At 40.3% G+C, this 22,940-nt stretch overlaps 2 protein-coding genes across 6 annotated transcripts in view; one reads left to right on the forward strand and one right to left on the reverse strand.

Moving 5' to 3' along the window:
* WASHC2A (WASH complex subunit 2A) overlaps window positions 1-9,556 on the reverse strand; it is a 53,899-nt gene extending 44,343 nt beyond the window's left edge. For all 4 annotated transcript variants that reach the window (XM_080822871.1, XM_080822870.1, XM_080822873.1 and 1 more), the window contains exons 1-5: window positions 9,446-9,556; window positions 9,219-9,341; window positions 8,259-8,423; window positions 3,344-3,406; window positions 600-773 (exon numbers count right to left, since the gene is read on the reverse strand). In XM_080822871.1, coding sequence (XP_080678997.1) covers window positions 600-773; window positions 3,344-3,406; window positions 8,259-8,423; window positions 9,219-9,341; window positions 9,446-9,448 — 528 coding nt within the window. In that variant the 5' untranslated portion in view covers window positions 9,449-9,556. The remainder of the gene's footprint in view (window positions 1-599; window positions 774-3,343; window positions 3,407-8,258; window positions 8,424-9,218; window positions 9,342-9,445) is intronic.
* A 24-nt stretch (window positions 9,557-9,580) lies between these two features.
* NCOA4 (nuclear receptor coactivator 4) overlaps window positions 9,581-22,940 on the forward strand; it is a 65,259-nt gene continuing 51,899 nt past the window's right edge. For both annotated transcript variants that reach the window (XM_080822874.1, XM_080822875.1), the window contains exons 1-2: window positions 9,581-9,921; window positions 15,188-15,288. The gene's annotated coding sequence lies outside the window, so the exon portion shown is untranslated. The remainder of the gene's footprint in view (window positions 9,922-15,187; window positions 15,289-22,940) is intronic.

The raw sequence follows: 22,940 nt of genomic DNA on the forward strand, positions 1-22,940 counted from the left end.
CAGATGTCTGCTCTGCAGATCTGAAAGTAATAGTAAAGCAGTAACTAATTTCAAGGCTAATAGTCTATTCATGAGCACTCATAATGGCTTTACTCATCCTAGCCAAAACCTGAAATCAACCCAAATGTCTTTCAATACTTTTTTTAAAAACTCTTTCAACATTTCTGCAGTCTCCCTTAGCACAAGCTACAGAGAACTTCAGGTTCCCAACAATCTGCCCCTCTCATGAGCCTTCCCATACTTAGAAACACAATCGAAGTCTCCTCTGTACCCTCATTTCCCAGCTAGAAGTCAGTTCTCTTTCAGAACACTTATGATCAGGACTCATATAAATGTCTCCTCTCTCCCACCAGCCAGTAATGCTGTAATAAGCATTGTGAGAGTAGGAACCATGCCCCACACCCTTATGCTCTCCTACCCTGGCATGCTGCCTTGTATCAATGTTCAGGTAAACCAAGTCTTTCCAAAAGAATCAATGTGAAGTTGTTAAGTGCCACGCCTGCTTCCTCAAAATCAAGTCCATGTCTTACTGATTCTGTGCCCAACTAAAGTACCCAAACACGAGTGTGACAATAAATATATGAACTGAATGTCTTTACCTTGGGTTCAAGGATCAGTTCCACCCGTTCATTAGCATCTTCTTCTTCAGAGTCTGAGTTTCCTGCTTTTATATCCAGTTGCTCAAATGCACTGTCCAATACTTGCAAACCATAGTTCACAGCCTCCTGAACTTTAGGAATCAGATCTACTTCTTTCTGTTCCCGGGTCTTCTCCTACAAAAAAATACTGTTCAGCATGGATCTCCAAAATATTGATACCACCCTAATAAAACAAAAAGAAATCAATTAAAAATGTTAACAAGTCAGATTCTGCTGAACATCTCAAGAGACTTTGGAGTAGCTTTTAAACCCCAAATTTGTCACTTTCCAGACATGGATCGAACTACCTAAGGTCCCAAAGTTCCCAGTTCACCACCTACAGAAACAAAAGCACAACTCTGGTAGAATGGTTCAGCTAAGTAACCTATGTAAAAATCCCCTGCCCGTGAATGGTACACCACTCCCCTGCCACTGAAGGAATGAAGGGCCTAGATTTTCAGGTTCATCATGACTGCATCCCATGAACTTTGGTTAATGTGTCTTTGGACAAGTCAGAAGTTAAGACTTTAGAAATACTCCAGCCAGAGATGTCATTTTTCAACCAGTTAAAATACAAAAACCAAAACCTAGTAATTATGGCTATTTCATAAATCTGTTTCAAAGCAAGAGAGGGTCAGTTCCATCTCAGACTTATCCTGTACAGGATCCTAAAACAATGCCCCCAATGAATGTCTGCACGTATCACCAAGCTGCTGAAAATACTCCACAGGCCTCCATTTTCTACCACAGCAGCTCTCAGTGACAGTCCCCTCACTCATCAACTGTGTCTTCAGTTGTGAGAAATATTGAAAAAACAAACTCATGTCATTTCCCCTCTTCATAAATATTCTAGAAGCTGATACAAAATTATAGAAAGAACCAACCCATGCAGTGCTGTTATGAGGGTCAAAGGGAAAACCTATGAGTCTCTTACACTTTCACCTCAAGTATGGAAGTCTTTCTAATGGGGCTTTTTTGTTCTGGCTGCATCTTTTTTCCACTCTGGTATGCTTGGTTCCAGTTAAATAGCTAACGGTGCACTACGTGTGTGAAAACGTGTTTGTGAAGTAAATATTTAAAAATAGTGCACTACACACTCATCACTTCACAATGAACCTGACCTGGTGTAACCATATCCACTGCATTCAAATTTAAATGGTTAGCAAATTGTTTGAGAATCATTAAAAGTAACTTTTTTTAAAGCTGAGAATAGGCAGAACTATGGGTGGTGTCTAACATCCTATCCTAACAGTTTCATCTGAGCAACAGTTACTCACAGAATACCAACTTTTTCAAGTGATGTGTATCTTCTCAGTAAATTAGAGCTGAGCCAAGGCTACTCCCATTATAAACTTATATTCCAGCGCTTTCCTAAGTGGAAGGTACAACCCCCTGCCAGGGGACTAGAAAGCCCAGAAGGTCTTAACTATGCTCTGGCCCATGGTGTGGCAATACCCAGGGATAATGATTATGAATCTAGAACATGTGAGGCCATGGAAGGTAGAAAGATAGAAAGATAGAAACTACTGCCCCTAGACTCCTCAGCCTGGTTTATGAAGCCCTCCAGCACCCACCCCTCACTCCCTTTTCCTTCTTCCTGCCTAGCCACCAGTATCTTCCATTAACATAGTCCATAAAATACCAGGCACATATCCCAACACTGAACTTCAGCTGCTGGCATTCTCTCTCACTGAAATGGCCTTAAAATCTGGCCCTTCTTTCTTCACCTAGCTAACGTCCTATCCTTGTAGGTTTTCCCTGCTTACATCCCTCAGCTCTTCTCACCTGAACTTTCAGAACAGTTAGCAGTTCCGACATGTTATTCCCTAGTGCCCCAACCAAGACCATAAGCTCCTGAGGATTAAGTCTTTAAGTCACCAGCTCCCTGCAATCTTAGGAGAGTCAATACATGCTCTCTGCGCATTCCATGTCCTCTACTAACACACCCTGTGGCAAGCAGGAGGCACTCAAATGTGTGTGGACTAAATTAGCATTCGTCTCACTGTCGTTTCCAACTGGTAGGAATCCAGGCTGTCATGAAAGAACAGGAAAACATGGTCTTCAAAGAACTCACAACCTACAGACCAGTCTGTGGCCTGCTTTTGTATAGCCCTCAAGGTAAGAATGGTTTTCACATTTTTTTTTAAAGATTTTATTTATTTATTTGACAGAGAGAGAGAGACAGCAAGAGAGGGAACACAAGCAGAGGGAGTGAGAGAGGAAGAAGCAGGCTTCCTGCCAAGCAGGGAGCCCGATGCGGGGCTCGATCCCAGGACCTCCAGATCATGACCTGAGCTGAAGGCAGAGGCTTAACGACAGAGCCACCCAGGCGCCCCATGGTTTTTACATTTTCTAAGGGTGTGAGAGGAAGGAGGAGAAAGAGAAGAAGGGAAAAGAAGGGAAAGAGACACAGACCAATGTAGCCAGACAAACCTAAAACATTTACTATCTGGTCTTTTACAGAAAATCTCCACTGACCTGTGCTCTACTCTGAAGCCAGAATTTAGAAACTTCATGTATTTCTTACTATACAAAATTTCAGAAATAAACCAAACAATTCAACCCCCGGGCTATCTGGAGCAGCCTTTCCATTTCCCCTAGTAACCTTCCTCTTGCCCACAATCCCCCACCAGCCACGTTACAAAGTTCCACCACTTTCTTTCCCTAAGTCAAGACTCAACAGAAGAGAGATTTAGTGCAAGTACCTGTTCTGCTTTTTCCGTCTCAGCCTTGAGCATCGGTTCCTCCACCTCTTCGTCATATACACGCTACATGTGGAATCAAATTCAGTGTTAAACGGTCAAAATATTTGGAAGACCTTGCAATATGCAATATACAAATTCAACACTCAATATAAAAAGTCAAAGACAGAGAAGAAACGATCATTCAACAAATGACTGAGGCCATCAGTCAAAGACAAAAGGCAAAAAGCAGCAGTTAATGAACCAAATATTAAACTTAAAAAGATACAAATGACTAGGAAACATGAAAAAAAGTTCAATCTCATGGTTGGTTGACGAAAGAGTCACAAAAACAATTAAGATATCATTTTCATACTTTTTGGTATAACCTAATACCTAATGCTGACAGGGCAACGATACAGGTACTTAAACATGAGGCTACTGGAAATGCCAACTGGTAGAACTTACCTACTAGGTAACAAGAGCTTTAACACTTTGAGCAATGGAAATGGTAAAAGTTTTTTTCATCCTGTTGCTTAAAATGGTTGATAAACTTTTATTATCCCATTTATATGAAAGCAGGTAAGCCAAGCCCACCAAATATTTGCCAATGGCCAGGCATTTGACTGACCTGTACAGCATGGGCAGGCATCTCTTTTCCAAGAGAGCTATGGCTCCAGTAACTCACTGTGATGTCTTTTACTTTTTAACTATTTAACTATTAAAAAGAATACATGGGAATGTGTCCTAGTAAGACTTATTCGAAATCTACAGTATTTAATATTGGGATACTGGCATAGAGATAATCATAATAAAATACAGAGGCAAGAAACTGATCCATAATTACATGTAAGCCTAATTTTACATTCACAAAACATAAATGTATATATACATACTTTCATACACATGAGTCAGTGAGGAAAAAAACTTAAAATAAAGCTTACCCATATGGGGAAAAAAAACAAAGTAACATTGCTATTTCATACTACATATATAAGCACGCCTACACATCCATGCAGATATATACTTTCCAGATAAGAATAAAAATACAGATATACAAAGAGAGGCCCTCAGCCAAAATATTTAGGGTTAAGGTAAAAAATGGGAAGTTGGTACCTTTGAACCAATATGGAAAAATATTAAAGTCTGCTAATGCAAAGTGGTGCATATTCCTCGCATTTGTGGTTATTATCTGTTCTGTTCTAGACATTTGAAAGATTCCATTAAAAAGTTTTATATTGAAAAACTATTAAAATGGTTATAAAATAATAAACTAATATTAAGAAAAATGCGGCCTGCATATATATACGTACAGAAAAGATTAAAGTTAAAAAAAAAAAGACTAGAAAGAAATATGGCAAAGTGTTCAATGGCTGGTTAATTTGGGGAGGTGGAATTATAGTTGATTTTTTGTGGTTTTAATTTTTTCACTTTAGTACTTTTTATCTAGGCCAATCTCTTCTACAAGTGTTCATTACTTTTATAACAGGAAGGAAAAAACTTAAAGGCCAATGTCAGCATGGGAGATGGACTTAGAATGCATATATGTCAGAATGCTCAGAGCGCCACCCCCCATCTGAAATTTCACATGCTGCTTCGTTTTCCATACTTTTAAAAAAAATAACTGTTCTATAAGTACAAGAAATTGGGAGGGGTGGTTAATCTTCAGAGACAGGAACAAAAAAGTAAATAAATCTCAAAACTGAGGCTTTCAGACATGGCAGCTACCAAGATCACTTCAGATTTTAAATAGCAAGACCATCTAACCTAAAAGGTTGAGCTTCACGCTCAAGTCTGAACAGCACCAACATCTTACTTTTTCCCCTGCTTGTCATTAAAATCTACTTCATAAGATACTAGCAGACTATGGCTGGTAGGCCAAACATGACCTCTAAGAAACCATCCAGCAAATACATAAAACCCGTGGATCTTCCAAGAGTGATGAGAACGACATATCTCAAGTCCCCAGCATGCAGCAGATAATCAATGCTAACTTCCTTCACTCTTAACAGGCTACCCTCACAGCTTCGTGTGTTTCTTGATAATTTTTAAATCAGGTAGCTATTCCCAGATTGTTAAATATCTTTGGTATTTCCCCTCAAAGGATTTTTTCTTCATTTGGGGAAATGGGGTCAGAGATATGGTGGTAAACTGGAGAAGAGGAACCCAGGGGCTGAGGACTTCTTAACAGATTATAAATAGCCTTGGTCTTTTTCATTTATGTGTTCTCTCATTCATTCATTCAGACATTCTCTAGGGTCCTACAAACCAGGGACGTGCTGGGCCCAAAGAATACAATATTTAGAACAAATGTGGGGCCTGATTTAATAGGGTAGTTTGACACAACAAACTATATCAATAAATATGAAATTACAGTCATAGGAAGTACACTGAAGAAGTCATTTCTGGGGTGCCTGGCTAGTACAGTCAGAAGAGCATGCAACTCCTGGGGCACCTGGGTGGTTCAGTGGCTTGAGCCTCTGCCTTCAGCTCGGGTCATGATCTCAGGGTCCTGGGATCGAGCCCTGCGTTGGGCTCTCTGCTCAGCGGGAAGCACGTTACCTGCCCCCACCGCCTGCCTCTCTGCCTACTTGTGATCTCTGTCTGTCAAATAAATGAATAAAATCTTTAAAAAAGAAAAAGAAGAAGAAGAGCATGCGATTCGTGACCCTGAGATCATGAGTTCAAGCTCCATTTTGGGTATAGAGATTACTAAAAAAATTAAGTTTATAAAAAAAGTCATCTCTAGGTCACTTCATGTTTCAGGACAAATTTCTTAAATTAATAGGTTAATGAAACCTTAAGAATTCTGTTCCCTTCTGATAACATCCCACTGTTAATTAGTATATCTCCTCCTTCAGAGTCCCCTCTTGGGCCTTTACTAAAGGTACTAATTTCTCTTGTCCTAGAAAGTTTTGATTGCTCTTTAATTTCACTAATTCTTTAATGCATTTTTCAACCTGGGTACCTGCTTCTGAGGTTAACTACTAAAACCCAGAAACCTACCTGTGATTTTGAGTAACTTTCTAATAAACTACCGTGAAACTAAATGGCACCATCATTCAAGCCAGAATTGTAATACATGAGCACCAGTGTCAGGGTTTGAAGAAAACATATAAAAAGCCAAATCACTGCAAAGTGTCTTAACATACGTAGATTTTTTTTCACAGTTTTATTAAGCATCAGCTGCACCCTTCACATCATTAAGTTCTGCCACGAATAAGAAGACCACGTAACACGTGGCATTACAGGAAGGTATGAGAAGCAGTAAAACAAGCACACTGAGAGGGGAATTCTGGCTGCAGAATGGAAGGGGAAGAAGCTTAAGGACTAAGGCAATGGAAAAACGTATGGAAAAAGGGCATCCAAGAAGTGAGCAGAAATAAAGAACTACTACTACCAAAAAAAAAAAAAAAAATCAACAAGAACAAAAAAACCCGCTAGATCAAGGAAAACTCAAAACCTAAAAAAACCTGGCCAGAAAGTAACAGCCAAATGAAAGATAAGTATGACATGAAGACTGTGATTCAGAAAAAATAGTTTATGATGCCCACCCCCACTCCACAAAATTCAACTGGGTACCAATTTAGTGGTACAGGCACATTGGGTACAAAGGGACCCTTCCAATTCAACTCCTTGCCTATTCTAGGGCTCCAGCACTGACTGCAGAGAAGAGCTGAACACCTCACCCAGCAAGAAAAGTACAGAATGAGGGCAAACAAGTATACTTAAAAGGAAACTATATTTGGCTTGATGAAAAGGAAACAGGGCTGCATACACCTGTAAACTGCATCTGCCAGTGAGAAAGATGCTCAGAACCAAGCACGCACATTCTACACAGATGACCAAAAGCTGACTAGAGATTTTACTAGAACACTTGCTCTATCTTAAACTTACTGGCAAAGAGATCTTGAACTCCTTCACTAAATCCTTATTTTATACAGTTTCCCCAAAATGGTAGTGGCTGTTCAACATGAACTACTAAAAAAACCGCATTACTATGTGGCATAAGATACCTGCATGACAATATTTGGCTCTGTTGTCATAATCCTGAATCTCGGGCTTTTATAATTTTGCAATTTTCAAAATCCTTTCTAATACTTTACATCTAACAATCTCAGGAAATAGGCTACTTTAATAATCCTCTTTTGGCAGATTATATAAGGCTGACACTCAGGAAGTTAACCTCCCGATGGACACAGAGATGCGCTTAACTAAGCTTCCTCTCCATTTTCATCTCTTAACAGTCTCCCCTTCACTCACTGGGCTCTAGCCACATTTGTTTTCTTTCTATTGGGAATTACAATATTACGGAATATTGTGGTATTCTCCAAAGAGAGGTCTAGCTAATTTACCTATGTATTCCTAGGACCTAGCACTTAGAAAGTCAATACATATATAGTGAAAAATCATGGCTCAAAGCTCAATACTCTGTTTAGAGCTGACTCCATATAACAGGTTCAGCCATTGAAACAAAATGTTAATCAATACTACAAAAAAGAAAAAAAAAAAAGACTATTCCAAGTAGGCTCACGCATGCCTTTAATATAATTTATCAGAACGTGATAGACACAGTCAATACTGCAGCCACATTTTGGTTGCCCAGAGGATCAGACTTGGTGTATAGCTCTCCTTACAGAACATGTCCACAAAAAGGCTTGTTGGAATGCCATCCAAGTCGGCACAACTAAAACTAAAAACGGATGAAAAAACTAGAACTAAGAAAAACTATATCACTAGTTTTTAAAGCTTGAAAAAATAAATTTTACTAATTTTAAAAAAGGCATTAATCCTAGAGGAATAAGCTTCAATTCCCAAGAACCCCTACATTCATCAAAATTGAAGAGGGTACCTAATAAAAATCCACTAAGTATCACAACAGAACTCTCGTTTCTCCAAAAAGCATTATTTATAAGTCTGATACAACTACATAACTCACGTTCTCAATGAACTGGGTATTAGACAGCATAAGGAAGTCATTGAAGACATTATGAAGACGACAATCTGTGGCTTTAGTTTCCCGGATTAGTCCATCCACTTGTTTCTTGATTTCATGGGTCCTAGAGATAGTCTGCTGTGAGAATTCCTGTAGAAACTGTAGCAGCTATTAAAAAAAAAAAAAAAACAGCAATATCAGTATCACATGTGTCTGCTGTGGGTCAAAAAGAAAAAAGAACTCATTTTCTTTTCAACTTTGAGTGTATGTGCTGGAATGTAACGGATGCTGCTTTTGACAGTACCCAAGACCAAGCAGCATGGAAAAACATTAAAGCAGCTCATCACAACAGTGACAGGAGTGAATGGACACTTGCTATCTCATATCGGGAGAATTTTTGAAGTCTTGTTTGGTTATCATTCTTCAGAAATCCCGGACGAAGAGCGAAATAACAAACCACCACTCTTATTTTTTTTTAAAATGTATTCATATGGGACTTTGGAATCACAGTTCCGAGCTTCTAGGGCCCCAGGCCTTTAAAGTCCCACTGCAAGAGATCCACAGAGGCTTGTCTACCTCCCCATACAGTCCGGGTCCCAGCGTGGAATGGCCTCACTGGTGCCCTAGTAATCCCGGGCGCAGAGAAAATCCATCTGCCTCCCTCAAGATGGAGGTGGGTGCACTGCTGAAAACCCAAACAAGGAACAGAACCCCGCGTCTGGGCTGCAGTCCGAGTAGGGGCACTCAGCCAGCTAAGGACGACAGGCCCGCCCCCGCCCAGGTGCCTAGGGTCCGCCACCGTGGCGTTTTTGAAATAGGGAAGAGGCGTGTTATCAAAAATAACAGAGACAGCGGGATAGAGCGGGTGGGGAAGGATTCGGGGCTCCTATCCTTCTGCTAGCAAGCTGCGCGTCACCCCAGGCGGCCCCCGCTCCACTCCCGTCCCTGGGGCCCGCCTCTCACGCCCGCATCAGCCGCCAGCGACCAGCTCTGGCTGCTCCTGCGGATCTCCTCCACCGACCAGGGTCGCTCCCACACAGGCTCGGACGCCGGCGCCCGCTCCTGGTCGGGGGTCGTCCGGTTCATCTGCAGTGGGAAGGACGAAAAGAAGGGCTGAGCTTCGGGGAGGCTGCGGCCCCGGCCCGGCCCCGACCCAACCCCGCCCGCTGCACGCTGCCCTCCGCCCTCACCATCCCGGCGGTGCAGTTCGGCGGGCTCCGGGGTAGCCACCACTGTATCCGCCGAGGCCCGCAGGGCTGCGGAAGCGGAGCCCTGAACCCTGAGGCCCCGGCACGTGACCGGCTGTCACGTGACCGTGCTCGCACGTGACCGGATGAGCCGCGCAGGCGGAGAAAAGAAATGGCCACGGATTCGGAGTTGAGTCAGAAGGCCTGCGGCTGGGCTAAGATGGAAGCGGGAAGAAAGAGAGGATGCGGACGCCTGGGGGCGCTGGTGGCCGGGTTGCTGTGGAGCCGGAGGGCGCAGGCGGTGGCTGTGGGGCGCGTTACGTGCCCGGGTCCTCTCCAGAAGGGAACCCCGAAAGGAAGCTGTGAAACAACCCGTCTAGGGGCTCCGGCCTTCGTGGGAGGAAGCAAAGCTTTCCCAACTGCGTGTCTTCCTGGTTGCAACTCCGCTGCCCTTCGCTGGGTCCGCGCCTTGGCGCTCAGTAAGTGGAGGAGGATGGACCAGTCTGACCATCACCATCCCTGCTGACCTGCTCGGTTTCAACGTTGTGTAGGCCCTGCTTAATTAAAAGCCTTTACCCACTCGGCATTGTCCACAGATTGAAGTCCAGACTTCTCATAAGACAAGCAAAATCTTTTATAATCTGATCCCCGCTGCGAGTGTATCTTAAGTTCTCCCAGCTCCCCGGTAACGCTGAGTGATCCAGATTTTTCCCTTTGTTGAGTTCTTCTTGTGCCAGACCAACCCAAGGGCAAGTCATTTAACTTCTGTTAGCGTTCCTCCTCAGGAAAAGGAAGATACATGTCTTGCAGGGACATGGCATTAAATGTGATTTTTTTTTTTTTAGGTTCTTCACTTGTTTGTTTTAAATTTTTTATTAACATGTAATGTATTATTAGCCCCAGGGGTACAGGTCTGTGAATCGCCAGGTTTACACACTTCACAGCACTCACCATAGCACATGCCTTCCCCTATGTCCATAACCCAACCACCCTCTCCCTACCCCTACCCCTGCGGTATTTTTTTCTAAGATTTTACTTATTTATTTGACAGCAAGAGAGGGAGCATAAGCCAGGGGAGAGGGAGAAGCAGGGCTCTCGCTGAGCAGGGAGCCCCATGGGGGGCTCAGGACCCTGGGATCCCGACCTAAGCCAAAAGCAGACGCTTGATGACTAAGCCACCCAGGTGCCCTTAAATGTGGTGATATTCTAAAAACAGCTAGCACAATTCCTGCCTTCTGGTGAGTATTAAACATGGATCTTACCACTATCCGTATGCTCTTTGTCCAGCTCTTGGGTTTTCTTTTGTTTTCGCTTTTATCACCTCAGTGAAAATGTGCCCAATTATTCCAAGTACAGTTTAATTGCCCCTGTCGTTTTCTATATGTTTGTATAAATATCAGAAAGTATTACATTGTATTATAATTTATTTTTATATCTGTCTCCCTTTAATAGTAATAGCTAACATTTATGTAGTGCTGAGTATTGACCAAACACTTTATACATATTAATTCATTTAATTCTCACAAGACCCTGTGAAGTAGGTGCTATTATCTTAATGTTATAGTTGAAGAAACTGAGGCACAGAAAGATAAGTTCCTGAGGGTTAGACAATCAGCAAAGAATCAGAGCCAGGAACCTACACAGTTAACCACTATGCTACACTGTATCTAGTCTTACCCTCTTAAGGGAACTCTATTTTTAACTGGCTGTCTAGCAGCCTTCTAGTAGAATGCCTCACTCCATAGAAACAAAACAAAAACCTTTCCAATTTGGTTGGTAAAATTTAGGTGAGCCAGTTACTGCCCTTGCATCTCATCTGACATCATCAATTAGGTAACCAGTTAATGACCCTGGTCTCAATGTGTCTTAATAGCCTTGATCAATATCCCAGTTCTCAGAGCCCCTCACTTACCTGCACCCCAGTCTTTATAAACCTGATTTTCTTACTTCTAAATCTGGACTGCAACAGAGCAGCCTCTTAAATTTTAGGTCTTTCTTTTATTCCCTAGTCTGTTCTCAATGAACCCAAACCTCATCCCTCAGTTCTCCCCTTGTTCCCCCAGTGCCACCTTCTTAGCTTTATTTCTTTCCCTGTTCTGCATAACACACATGGTAGTAGCCATCAACTTCCTTTGAAAGTTCTTTAATATCCTCATGTCAACCTTCTGACATATAGCCCTGCTAGCTCCTAACTTTGAATCAATCCAATTATGTCCTTTCTCCTTTCCCGAGCCAAGGTTCCCGAATAAAATCACTAGAAATTATATTCTGCAAATATGGCTAAAACTTCAGCCCTGGTTAGCAGTCCTTTTACTTATCCTTGATCTTTATACTTATCCTTGATTAGCTCCCTTCCATAACTTCATAGCGTTTTTCATATTATCTACCCCACTTGCCTCTGCAGGGGAGAACAGACTTCCCCTTCCCACCTCATGCTTAAAATGTTTCTATGTATACCCACCTTCTGTATCTCATACAGCTCTTTATTTGCACAGAACAGAAATTGGAAAACTGACAAAATTGAATTTGGGGGAAAGAAACTACAGAACTCACAGTTAAGGAAAAACTAAGTAGGCAGGGCTTGGGAAGGGCATAGACCACAGGAACTCAGGAGTCCCCTTTGAGTCACTACCACCAGAATGACCAAAATCCAATCAATTTCCCTCTTGTGTTTCTTTTCTGAACTTTCAAATTCCTGAGATAAATAGAATCTGATTGGCTTCCCTTTGATCATATTCCCACTCCTCCCACCTCTAAGTGGGTGCCCAAAAAAAATTTGGGACTGTTACCAAAAGCAGAGATAAAAGATGCTAGGAAAACAAAAACAACATGCTCCCTTCATCCAGTCCTGCAAAAGCTGTCCCCACTCTTGCCCAAGACTAGTGACCGCTATGCTCTTGATGGAGGCTTTCTGGCCTTCCTGGGATGGTGCTATCTTGAACTCCTCTTCTTGTCTGTTGAATCCTACAGTCATTACTGGCACTTCTCCCATAGACCTTTTCAAATGTTTTTGAGTCATTCTTTTTACTGAATTTGTTTGAGAATTCTTGCCCTGCCATAACCATGCCTGAGAATTCAGATAAATCTACCCATTGTACAGTATAGTAAAACTTGTTTTGGGGTGCCTGGCTGGCTCACCAGGTAGAGCTTGCAACTCATGATCTCAGGGTCATGAGTTAAAGCCCCGTGTTGTATGTGGAGCCTACTTTAGAAAAAAACAAAACAAAAATCTTTTTTCATGTGCATTTTGATAAGCTCACAATCTTTTAAATAGTTGTAATAAGACTAGGGATGTTTTATGATTTACAAGATTTTGGTTTTCACATAGTGGAAACAATGGCATATTCTTGTCTTTATTTTTCAGTCAATGACTATAATGTGGATATTGCACAAAGTCAGGGACAGGTCTAACAATTTTGTTGAAGACATAAACTTCTTAGCATTCTATAATCCAATATAATATGTATTATTTCCTAATAATTTAATGGATTGTTCATTAATATTAGAGGATTTAATAAGAGAAAAGTCACTGACAAAATCTGTTTTACAATTGAAAATCCAGGGGTGCCTGGGTGACTCAGTTAGTTAAGTAACCAACTTTCGATTTCAGCTCAGGTCATGATCTCAGGGTCGTGAGATCAAGCCCTGGGTCAGCTCTGTCCTAGGCTTGGAGCCTTCTTAAGATTCTCTCTCTCTCCCACTGCTCCTTCCCCTCCCTTCCCCCCGCATGCACTCTTTCTTTCTCTCTCTCTAAACAAACAAACAAACAAACAAAAAACCAAACAACTGGAAACCCAGCATTTTAAAAGCTACAGAACTGTTCACTGTTAAGACACAGTTTCACAAAGTCATTGCTGAAGCTACAAATACCAATGGAAAAAGTAACAACAATAATACTAATTGTAAAAGCCTCAACTTATCCAAATTCTTTATCATTGATATAATTCATCCAAGCAGTGTTAAATATCACATTTTACATTACAGTGTGAGGCAAGACATTTATAACAAGATCTGTGCCATAGCTTCAGTATTTAATATGTGTAAATGAATTTGGACTCATAACTAAAAGTGCTTAAATCCAGCTGGTTTTCTAAGTAATGAGTGGTACAAATGGTGTGACTATAGCGTGAGAATTTGGGATTGTTACCAACTATCTTTAACCAAGCCCCCAGTTCCTGTGCATGTATTGCTACCCCTCTATGGTTTGATTATTCAAGAGGACTTGTGAGTTTTGTTTTATGAGAACCCACAAACCTAAAAATCCAATAATATAGTTCTGACCCAATTTAATAAGTCCACTAACTGTAAATTTTATGCTTTTTTAAAGAAATGGTAGTTATTATTTTTTTAAGATTTTATTTATTCATTTGAGAGAGAGAACACAAACAGGGAAGGGGCAAAGGGAGAGAGAGAAGCAGACTTCCCACGGAGCAGGGAGCCTGATGCAAGACTCAATCTCAGGACCCCAAGATCATGACCTGAGCCGAAAGCAGACACTTAACCAACTGAGCCACTCAGGTGCCCCAGTTATGATTATTTTTAAAGTATTATTTTAGTACTTAATTAATTAATTAATTTAGTACTTTATTAATTATATATCTGGTAGTGTGGTCAAATTGAAGCCAAATTACTACTACTATTATCATTTTGCACTAGTATATGAAGTGTGAGCAGCAAATGTGTGCAACTATATTCCAACAGTGTCAAATTCTATAACTCTTTGTTAGATTTCTTAGCTACAAGATATATTTTACCAATCACCCCCTGACCAAATTCTTTTTTTCTTTCTTTATTTTTTTTAAGATTTACTTATTTTAGAGAGAGAGAATGGGTGGGAGGGGCAGAAGGAGAGAGAGAGAATCTCAAACAGCCTCTGTAATGAGCACAGAGTCTGATGCAAGGCTTGATCTCATGACCCTAAGATCACGACCTGAGCTGAAACCAAGAGTGGGACGCTTAACCAACTTCACCACCCAGGCACCCCACCAAATTCTTTTTTTTTCCCCACCAATTTCTTTTTAACAAGACTCACAAAATTATTTATGACATTGTTCTTTCTCTCTGGTAAAACCTCTGGTTTAGTTCAACAAACTACTGCCTGCAAGGTGAGTTTACAACTCTTAAAATGTACATGTAATCATTCTGGGTAGCCTTTACCTGAAGTATTTTTGAAATACTGACGATCACAAAAATCTCCTTCCATTTTATAACAGTTTCTAACTTAATTCAATGTGTATGCAATAGTGTAAACCACTAGCTGCTTGCCTTTTCAATAAAGGAATTCAGAGGTATTAAACAATATGTAATGTTTTCTACAGTATTATTTTATATCTTTAGGGCATTACAGGCTGAGGAAGTTGGCAAAAAAAAAAAAGTACATGCTTTTATGCTTTTATAATGCATAGCTCTCAGATTTCATGCTGAACTACCCCTAGTTTTAAAATACCCATGGTTGGGGCACCTGGGTGGCTCAGTGGGTTGGGCCTGTGCCTTCAGCTCAGGTCATGATCCTGGGATCGAGTCCCACATCATGCGCTCTGCTCAGTGGGCAACCTGCTTCCCCTTCTCTCTCTGCCTGCCCCTCTGCCTACTTGTGATCTCTCTCAGTCAAATAAATAAATTTTAAAAAAAATTTTTTAAATATCCATGGTTGAGGTTGACCATCAAATGTGTTATATGTAAGAATTGATTTTCTAACTCTGCTTTCTTGAAAATAAAGCCTAGCCAACCTGCTTTATTTTACAGAGGCCCCTCCAGTGAGCAAGCCATGGTTCTTCTAACAGTCATTTAAAGTGCCTGAGAGAAGATTTTCTCCAAGAACAGGCAGTTCAGAGGCTCCACGTGAGGTGAGTCAGAAATGCTTTCCAGTCAGAAAACCCAGACACCAGGCACCCCTCAGTAAGTACAACATTCTCCTCTAATTGATCCCTGCTCTCTGACCTGGGCAGAAAAGCTGATCCACATACAGAGTGACAGAGGCTGATGAGTTATGGGAATCAAATGGCTTTGCTTGCTGATACTAAACTCTGTCTTTATATGTCAACAAGCGGCACTTTCTCTGCCGTCAGGAATGCATTTCTACCATAGCCTTTCTCCCTGCCTCTGTTAATCATTGAGCTCTTTTTTTCTGAATTTAAGAGTGAGTCAAGGCTTTAACTCTAGGACAGCCTGATAAAGGTTCAAGAGTTGGAATTTTAAATCAGCTGCAAACCTTTGAGTTTTGGTACTATATGACATTAAATAACCCTTCCACATGTTTATCCAACCTCCCCTTGGCTCTGCTACTTGCCCAAATATATCAGAAGGCAGGGTGTCCGGCCTGCACCGCCAAGTAATGCCAACATCATTCCTAGAAGTGGTTGGCAAATCTTATCAGGAGACATTGTCACCTTCCTAGGAGTCCAGTTCCTGAACTGACAGTTTAGTCAAAGCTAAACTACTAGGAAATGCTCCTGCATCATGATAGTTTTGCCCACCCATTTGCTTCAAAAGTAGCTAGTCTGCAACTCCTACATTTGGCAAAGAGATTGAGTATATATAATATTGCAATATTTTATAAATATAATATTTACTTACGTATAATTAAATTTTTTCTCATCTGACCTTAATGTTTTTGTGGAGAACATTAGCCAATTCTTGTAGAAAATTTCCCTCAGTTTCCTCATGATTAAATGCAGGTTATGCATTTTCAGCAAAAATACAATATAGAGGGGCACCTGTGTGGCTCAGTGGGTTAAAGCCTCTGCCTTTGGCTCAGGTCATGATCCCAGGGTCCTGGGATCGAGCCCCGCATCGGGCTCTCTGCTCAGCAGGGAGCCTGCTTCCTCCTCTCTCTCTGCCTGCTTCTCTGTGATCTCCATCTGTCAAATAAATAAATAAAATCTTAAAAAAAAAGAATACAATATAGAAGAAAATATGCAAAAATATTTTGGCAAACAACAAAAAGGAAAACCTGAGGAGGACTAGCCTTATCAGACAAGAAAACACACTAAAGAGCCTCTATAACAAAACTGTTCAGTATCAGTGCACGAGTAGACAAATAGACCAGCAGAATAGAATAAAATAAAAAGCCCTAAAATAGACTGAGACACATTTGCAAACTTGGAATATTGGTGGAGGGTCATCTCAAGCCACTGGGGCAAAAATTGACTTTCTAAAAAATAGTGCTGAAACAACTGGGTAACCATTTGGGAAAAGATAAAAGTAGAACCATACCTAACACTTCACATAAAAATAAATTCCTACTGGATTAGGGATCTAAATGCAAAAACCAAAACCATGCAGTACTAGCAGACAACTTTAGTTTCAGTGTAGAGAAAGTCTTACTATGACTTGAAATCCAGAGTAATAAGAAAAATTTATTATTTTGAATACATAAACATAAAACATTTTTCATGGTTAAAGCCATCATAAAAAGTCAAAGAACAGTGGACAAACCACAAGACAATATTCGCAGCATATATAACAAACAAATGGTTAGTATCACTAATATATTAAGAGGATATTAAAGAGTTCTTAAAAATTAAGTAGCAAGACACCACAAAAGAGAGAGAGAGCACGCGCTACCTGCCAGTATCTCTGATGAATGTAGATGCAAAAATCCTCAACAAAATATTAACAGTTCAAATCCAACAGTACAATAAAAAAAAATCATTCATCATGATCAAGAGGGATGTATTCCCAGGATGTAAGAGTGTTTCAGTATTCAAAAGTCAATCAGTGTGATATATCATATCAATAAGAGAAAGGATAAAACCCATATGATCATCTCAGTAAGTGCAGAAAAGTTTTGACAAAGGACAACATCCATTCATGATAAAATCCCTCAACAAGGTAGATCTAGAGGGAATATACCTCAACATAATAAAGGCCATATATGAAAAATCCCAACCTAACATCATACTCAATGGGGAAAAACTGGGAGCTTTTCCTCTAAGGTCAGGAACAAGACAAGGACACTCTCATCACTTTACTTTAACACAGTACTGGAAGTCCTAGCGACAGCAATTGGACAACAAAAAGAAAGAAAAGGCATCCAAATTGATAAGTAAAACTTCCACTATTTGCTGATGACATGATACTATATATAGAAAACTTGAAAGACTCCATCAAAAAACTACTAAAACTGATAAATGAAATCATAAAGTTGCATGATACAAAATCAATGTACAGAAATCTCTTGCATTTCTATTTACTAGTAATGAAGCAGCAGAAAGAAATTAAGAAAACAATCCACTTACAAGTGCAAAAAAATAATAAAATACCTAGGAATAAACTTAAACAAAGTGGTAAAAGCCCTGTATTCTGAAAACTATAAAATACCAATGAAAGAAATTAAAGACAACAAAAAGAAATGGAAAGACAGTCCATGTTCATGGGTTGGAAGAACAAATAAACTGTCTATACTACCCAATGCAATCTACAGATTCAATGCAATCCCTATCAAACTATCAACAGCATTTTCCACAGAACTAGAACAATACTAGCATTTGTATGGAACCACAGAAGACCCCGAAGAACCGAAGCAATGAGAAAGAAAAGCAAAACTGAGTGTAGCACATTCCAGACTTCAAGTTATGTTACAAAGCTGTATATTCAAAACAGTATGTTGCTGGCATAAAAATAGACATGTGGATCAAGGGAAGAGAATATAAAACCCAGAAATAAACCCACAATTATATGGTCAACTAATCTTTTACAAAGGAGGCAAGAATATGCAATGGGAAACAGTCTCTTCTACAAATGGTGTTGGCAAAACTGGCCAGCTACATGCAAAAGAATGAAACACCGCGCACACACACACACACACATACACACCCTCAAAATGTGAGACCTGAAACCATGAAAATCCTAAAATAGAGCACTGGCAATAATTTCTCTGACATTGTTGTAGCAACATCCTTCTACATCTGTCTCCTGAGGCAAGGGAAACAAAAGCAAAAATAAAGTACCAGCACTACATCAAACAAAATGAAAAGCTTCTGCACAGTAAAGGCAACAACCAACATAACTAAAAAGACAACCTACTGGAAGGGAGAAAATATTTTCAAATGGCATACCTGATAAAGGGTTAGTATCCAAAGTATCTAAAGAACTGATTCAACTTGGGGGTGCCTGGGTGGCTCAGTCATTAAGCGTTTGCCTTCAGCTGAGATCTTGATCTCAGGGTCCTGAGATTGAGTCCCACATGGGGCTCTCTGCTCAGCAGGGAATCTGCTTCTCCCTCTCCTTCTCCCACTTGTGCTCTCTCTCTTTCAAATAAATAAATAAAGTCTTAAAAAAAAAAAAAAGAACTGATTCAACTCAACACACAGAAAAGCAAATAATCTGATTTAAAAAATGGACAAAAGACATACACAAACATTTCTCCAAAGAGGACATTCAGAATGCCAATGGACACCTGACAAGATGTTCAACAGCACCCATTATCAGGGAAATGCAAATCAAAACCACAATGCAGCAGGGTGCCTGGGAGGCTCAATGGGTTAAAGCCTCTGCCTTCGGCTCAGGTCATGATTCCAGGGTCCTGGGATCAAGCTCCACATCGGACTCTCTGCTTGGCAGGGAGCCTGCTTCCCTTCCTTCACTCTCTGCCTGCCTCTGCCTACTTGTGATCTCTGTCTGTCAAATAAATAAATAAAACATTAAAAAACAAAAACAAAAACAAAACAAAACCACAATGGGATATCACCTCACACCTGTCAGAAAGGCTAGAATAAAAAACTCAAGGGGCACCTGGCTGGCTCAGTTGGAGCCATGTGACTCTCAATCTCAGGATTGTGAATTGGAGCCCCAAGTTGGGTGCAGAGATTGCTTAAAAATAAAATCTAAAAAAACAAAAACAAAAATAAAAAACTAAAGAGGCAACAAGTGTTGATAAGAATGTGGAGAAAAAGGAACCCTTCTGAACTATTGGTGGGAATCCAAACTGGTGCAGCCACTGTGAAAGACAGTTCCTCAAAGGGAGGTTCCTCAAAAAGTTAAAAATAGAACTATCCAGCCATCTAGTAATTGCACTACTGGATATTTACTGAAAGAATACAAAAACATTAATATAAAAGGATACATGTGCCCCTATGTATGTTGTAGCATTATTTACAATAACCAAACTATGGAAGCACCCAAGTGTTCATCAATAGACAATGGTCAAAGACATATATATGTATATATCACACACACACAGAGAGTGGAATAGTATTCAGCCATAAAAAAGAATGTAGTCTTGCCATCTGAGACAACATGTAGTCTTGCCATCTGAGACAACAATGAGAGTATAATGCTAAGCGAAATAGGCTGATCAGAAAAAAACAAATATATGATTTCACTCATATATGTAATGTAAGAAACAAAACAAACAAACAAAGGAAAAAAAGAGAGAGACAAACCAAAGAACAGATTCTTAACTATAGAGAACAGAGGGGAGGCTACCTTGTGGTTACCAGAGATGCAACCACATCTCTGGGAGGGTGGGTGGGTGAAATAGGTAGAGGAGATTGGGAGTGCACTCGTGATGCACACTGGGTAAGTATGGAACTGTTGAATCACTATATTGTACACTTGAAACTAATACAGCTCTGTATGTTAACTGCCCTGGAATTTAAATAATGGCGCTTCACATTTGTGAATGTGCTTCACATTTGTGACAATTAGATCATGTAGGTTACTGGGACCAACGTTGACCCTACATCTTTAAACCACACCCGCCATCCTTCTTCGTACATCACCACCACCACTCCCAATAAAGGAAAGCCCTAAGTAGCCCAGGGTCCTTTAAGACTGTTACTTGGGGCTTTCCTCACTTCTTGCCCAGCCTACTCCAGTTCTACTCCAATTGTATCAGCTACCAATCATGAATTGCATCTCTGAGTTTGCAACCAGTTTGAAGACCCCTGAACTTGGTATGATATTTGGTTCTTTGTCTTTGACCATTGGCAAAAGATTTTGACTGAGATTCTCTGCTCTGATTTTTCTCTCATGTGGTCACTCCAAATAGTAATTTGAGCCATATGAAACTGCTGTTTTTATATGACAAAAACACAAATATTTTGTATGGTTCAACGTAAAAGGTTACCCAAAACCTGGCCTGAACCTATTGACCAGCACAGCAGCAATGCTGTGTTCCCAACTTGGAGTATGTTCTATTTCAGTTTTGCTTTCCCAAATGTTCAATTATTTCATTATAGTCTCTTTTGATGCCTGCTAATTCCCTTTCCATTATTTTTTAGAATTATTCAGTGTGCTGTTGCTTATCTCATCATTTCTTTGCATATCTCATCATTTCTTACTGAAAACTTGGCTTTTTAAATAATATAACTTGGCAACTCTGTAAGTCAGATACCTACCTTCCAGGATTTATTTTAGTTAATGTTTCTTACATTTGTTGTTGTTGTTATGTGTTTATTTAATGACTTTCCTGTACTACTTTTGTAGCCTGTTTTCTTTGTCATGTGTGGCCACTAAAGTCTCTGCTCACTTAACTTAGGGGTTAACCAGTGACTGGACAGATTCCTTGTATGCCTGGTACCAGTAAGTCTCCCAGCCTTTGCCAAGGGGTCTATGTTTGTGTGTTAGGGCAAACCTTAAATCTGGCAGTTTACAACTCGGGCTTAGCTTTCAGTTCCTGCTTACATGGAGTCTCAACACTAACCAGAGGTGAAAGATTAGGGCCTTCTCCTGGGCATGTGGACTGGCTTGTACATCAAATGGCCTCTAGGCCCCAGGAATGCATTGGCACTTTTCAAAGTCTTCTATGGACATCTCATTCCCCGAACTTCCTTTTCAGTTTTTGGGCAGTCTCTTCTTTATTCCACAACTGTTACCCTTCTTCATGTACCTACAATGTTAAACAGTCACTACTGATTTTCTTTTTTTAAACAGATGTTCCAGGAAAAGGCTATCACAGTGAGTAAGCTCTGAATGAGGTCAAGTAAAGATAATCCCTGTGAGTGGGAATTTCCAGGAGCCTCTGAAAAGGTCAAACTCTGTAATTCTCTAGGAGTGGGGCTTTTTCAGGAGTCCCAAACTTGTCTGCTCTCTCCAGTGGTTGCTAGGTGGCTGGGTTGCCCAGCTACCATGTTGTGAGGCTGTAGGTTTTCAAAGCTACCATAGAGCTGGGAAGAAGGGGATCAGAATAGGGCAAGCTATAATTCTGAAAAGCTCCCTGTCCTTACTGGGACTCAGCCATTTTTCTTGAATAAATGTTCTTTGGATTGTTGCAAGCCTTTGGTTTATCTTCAGAGTTCTGAAAAAGTTGATTTTAAATTTTTTTGCCAGAGTTCTCATTGTTTTTATGGGGAGTGGATGGAGGTTCTTAGTCTGCCATTCCATTCTCTGGTGGAATTTTGAAGTTTCCTTTCTTTTTTTTTTAATTTTATTTGTTTATTTGAGAGAGAGAGTATGAGAGCAAGAGAAAAAGCGCGCGCATGAGCAGGGGGTATGGGGCAGAAGGAGAGGGAGAAGCCACCTCTCAGCTGAGCAGGGAGACTGATGGGGAACTCGATCCCAGGACTCTTTGATCATGACCTGGGCCAAAGGCAGATGCTTAACCAACTGAGCCACCCAGGTGCCCTGAAGTTTCCTTTCTATAGATATTATACATTTCTGAAGTTTATTCCTAGGGTATTTTTGTTGCTATTTTAAATACATTTTCTTCCACTGTATTTTCTAATTGGTTTTGTCTTTATTTAGGAAACCTCTTTTTTAAAAATTCTAGTATAATTGATGTACAACATTATATTAGTTTCAGGTATACAATATAATGATTCCACCATTCCATACATTTACTCAGTGCTCATCATGATAAGTGTCCTCTTTATCCCTTTCACCTATTTTACCCATTCTCCCACCCACCTCCCCTCCGGTAACCATCTGTTTGTTCTCTATTGTTAAGAGTCTGGGTTTTTTTGGTTCATCTCTTAGTTTTTCTTTGTTTCTTAAATTCCACGTATAAGTGAAATCATAAGGTATTTGTCTTTCTCTGACTGACTTATTTCACTTAGCATTATACTTTCTAGATCCATCCATATTATTGCAAATGGGAAAATTACATTCTTTTTTATGGCTGAGTAACATTCCATTGCATATATACACCACATCTTCTTTATTCATTCATCTATCAAGGGATACTTGGGTTGCTTCCATATCTTAGCTATTATAAATAATGCAATAAATACAGGGTGCATACAACCCTTTGAATTAGTGTTTTCAAATTCTTTGGGTAACTATCTAGCAGTGGAATTATTGGGTCATATGGTGATTCTATTTGTAATTTTTTGAGGAACCTCCACACTGTTTTTTACGCTAGCTGCACCAGCTTGCATTCCCACCAGCAATGTAGGAGGATTCTTTTTTCTTACATCCTCACCAACACTTGTAATTTCTTGTGTTTTTTATTTTAGCCATTCTGACAGGTGTGAGGTCATACCTCATTGTGGTTTTGATTTGCATTTCCCTGATGCTGGGTGACATTGAGCATCTTATCACGTGTCAGTTGGCGTTC

The sequence above is a fragment of the Martes martes genome (genome assembly GCF_963455335.1).
Source record: "Martes martes genome assembly, chromosome: 14".
NCBI lineage: Eukaryota > Metazoa > Chordata > Mammalia > Carnivora > Mustelidae > Martes > Martes martes.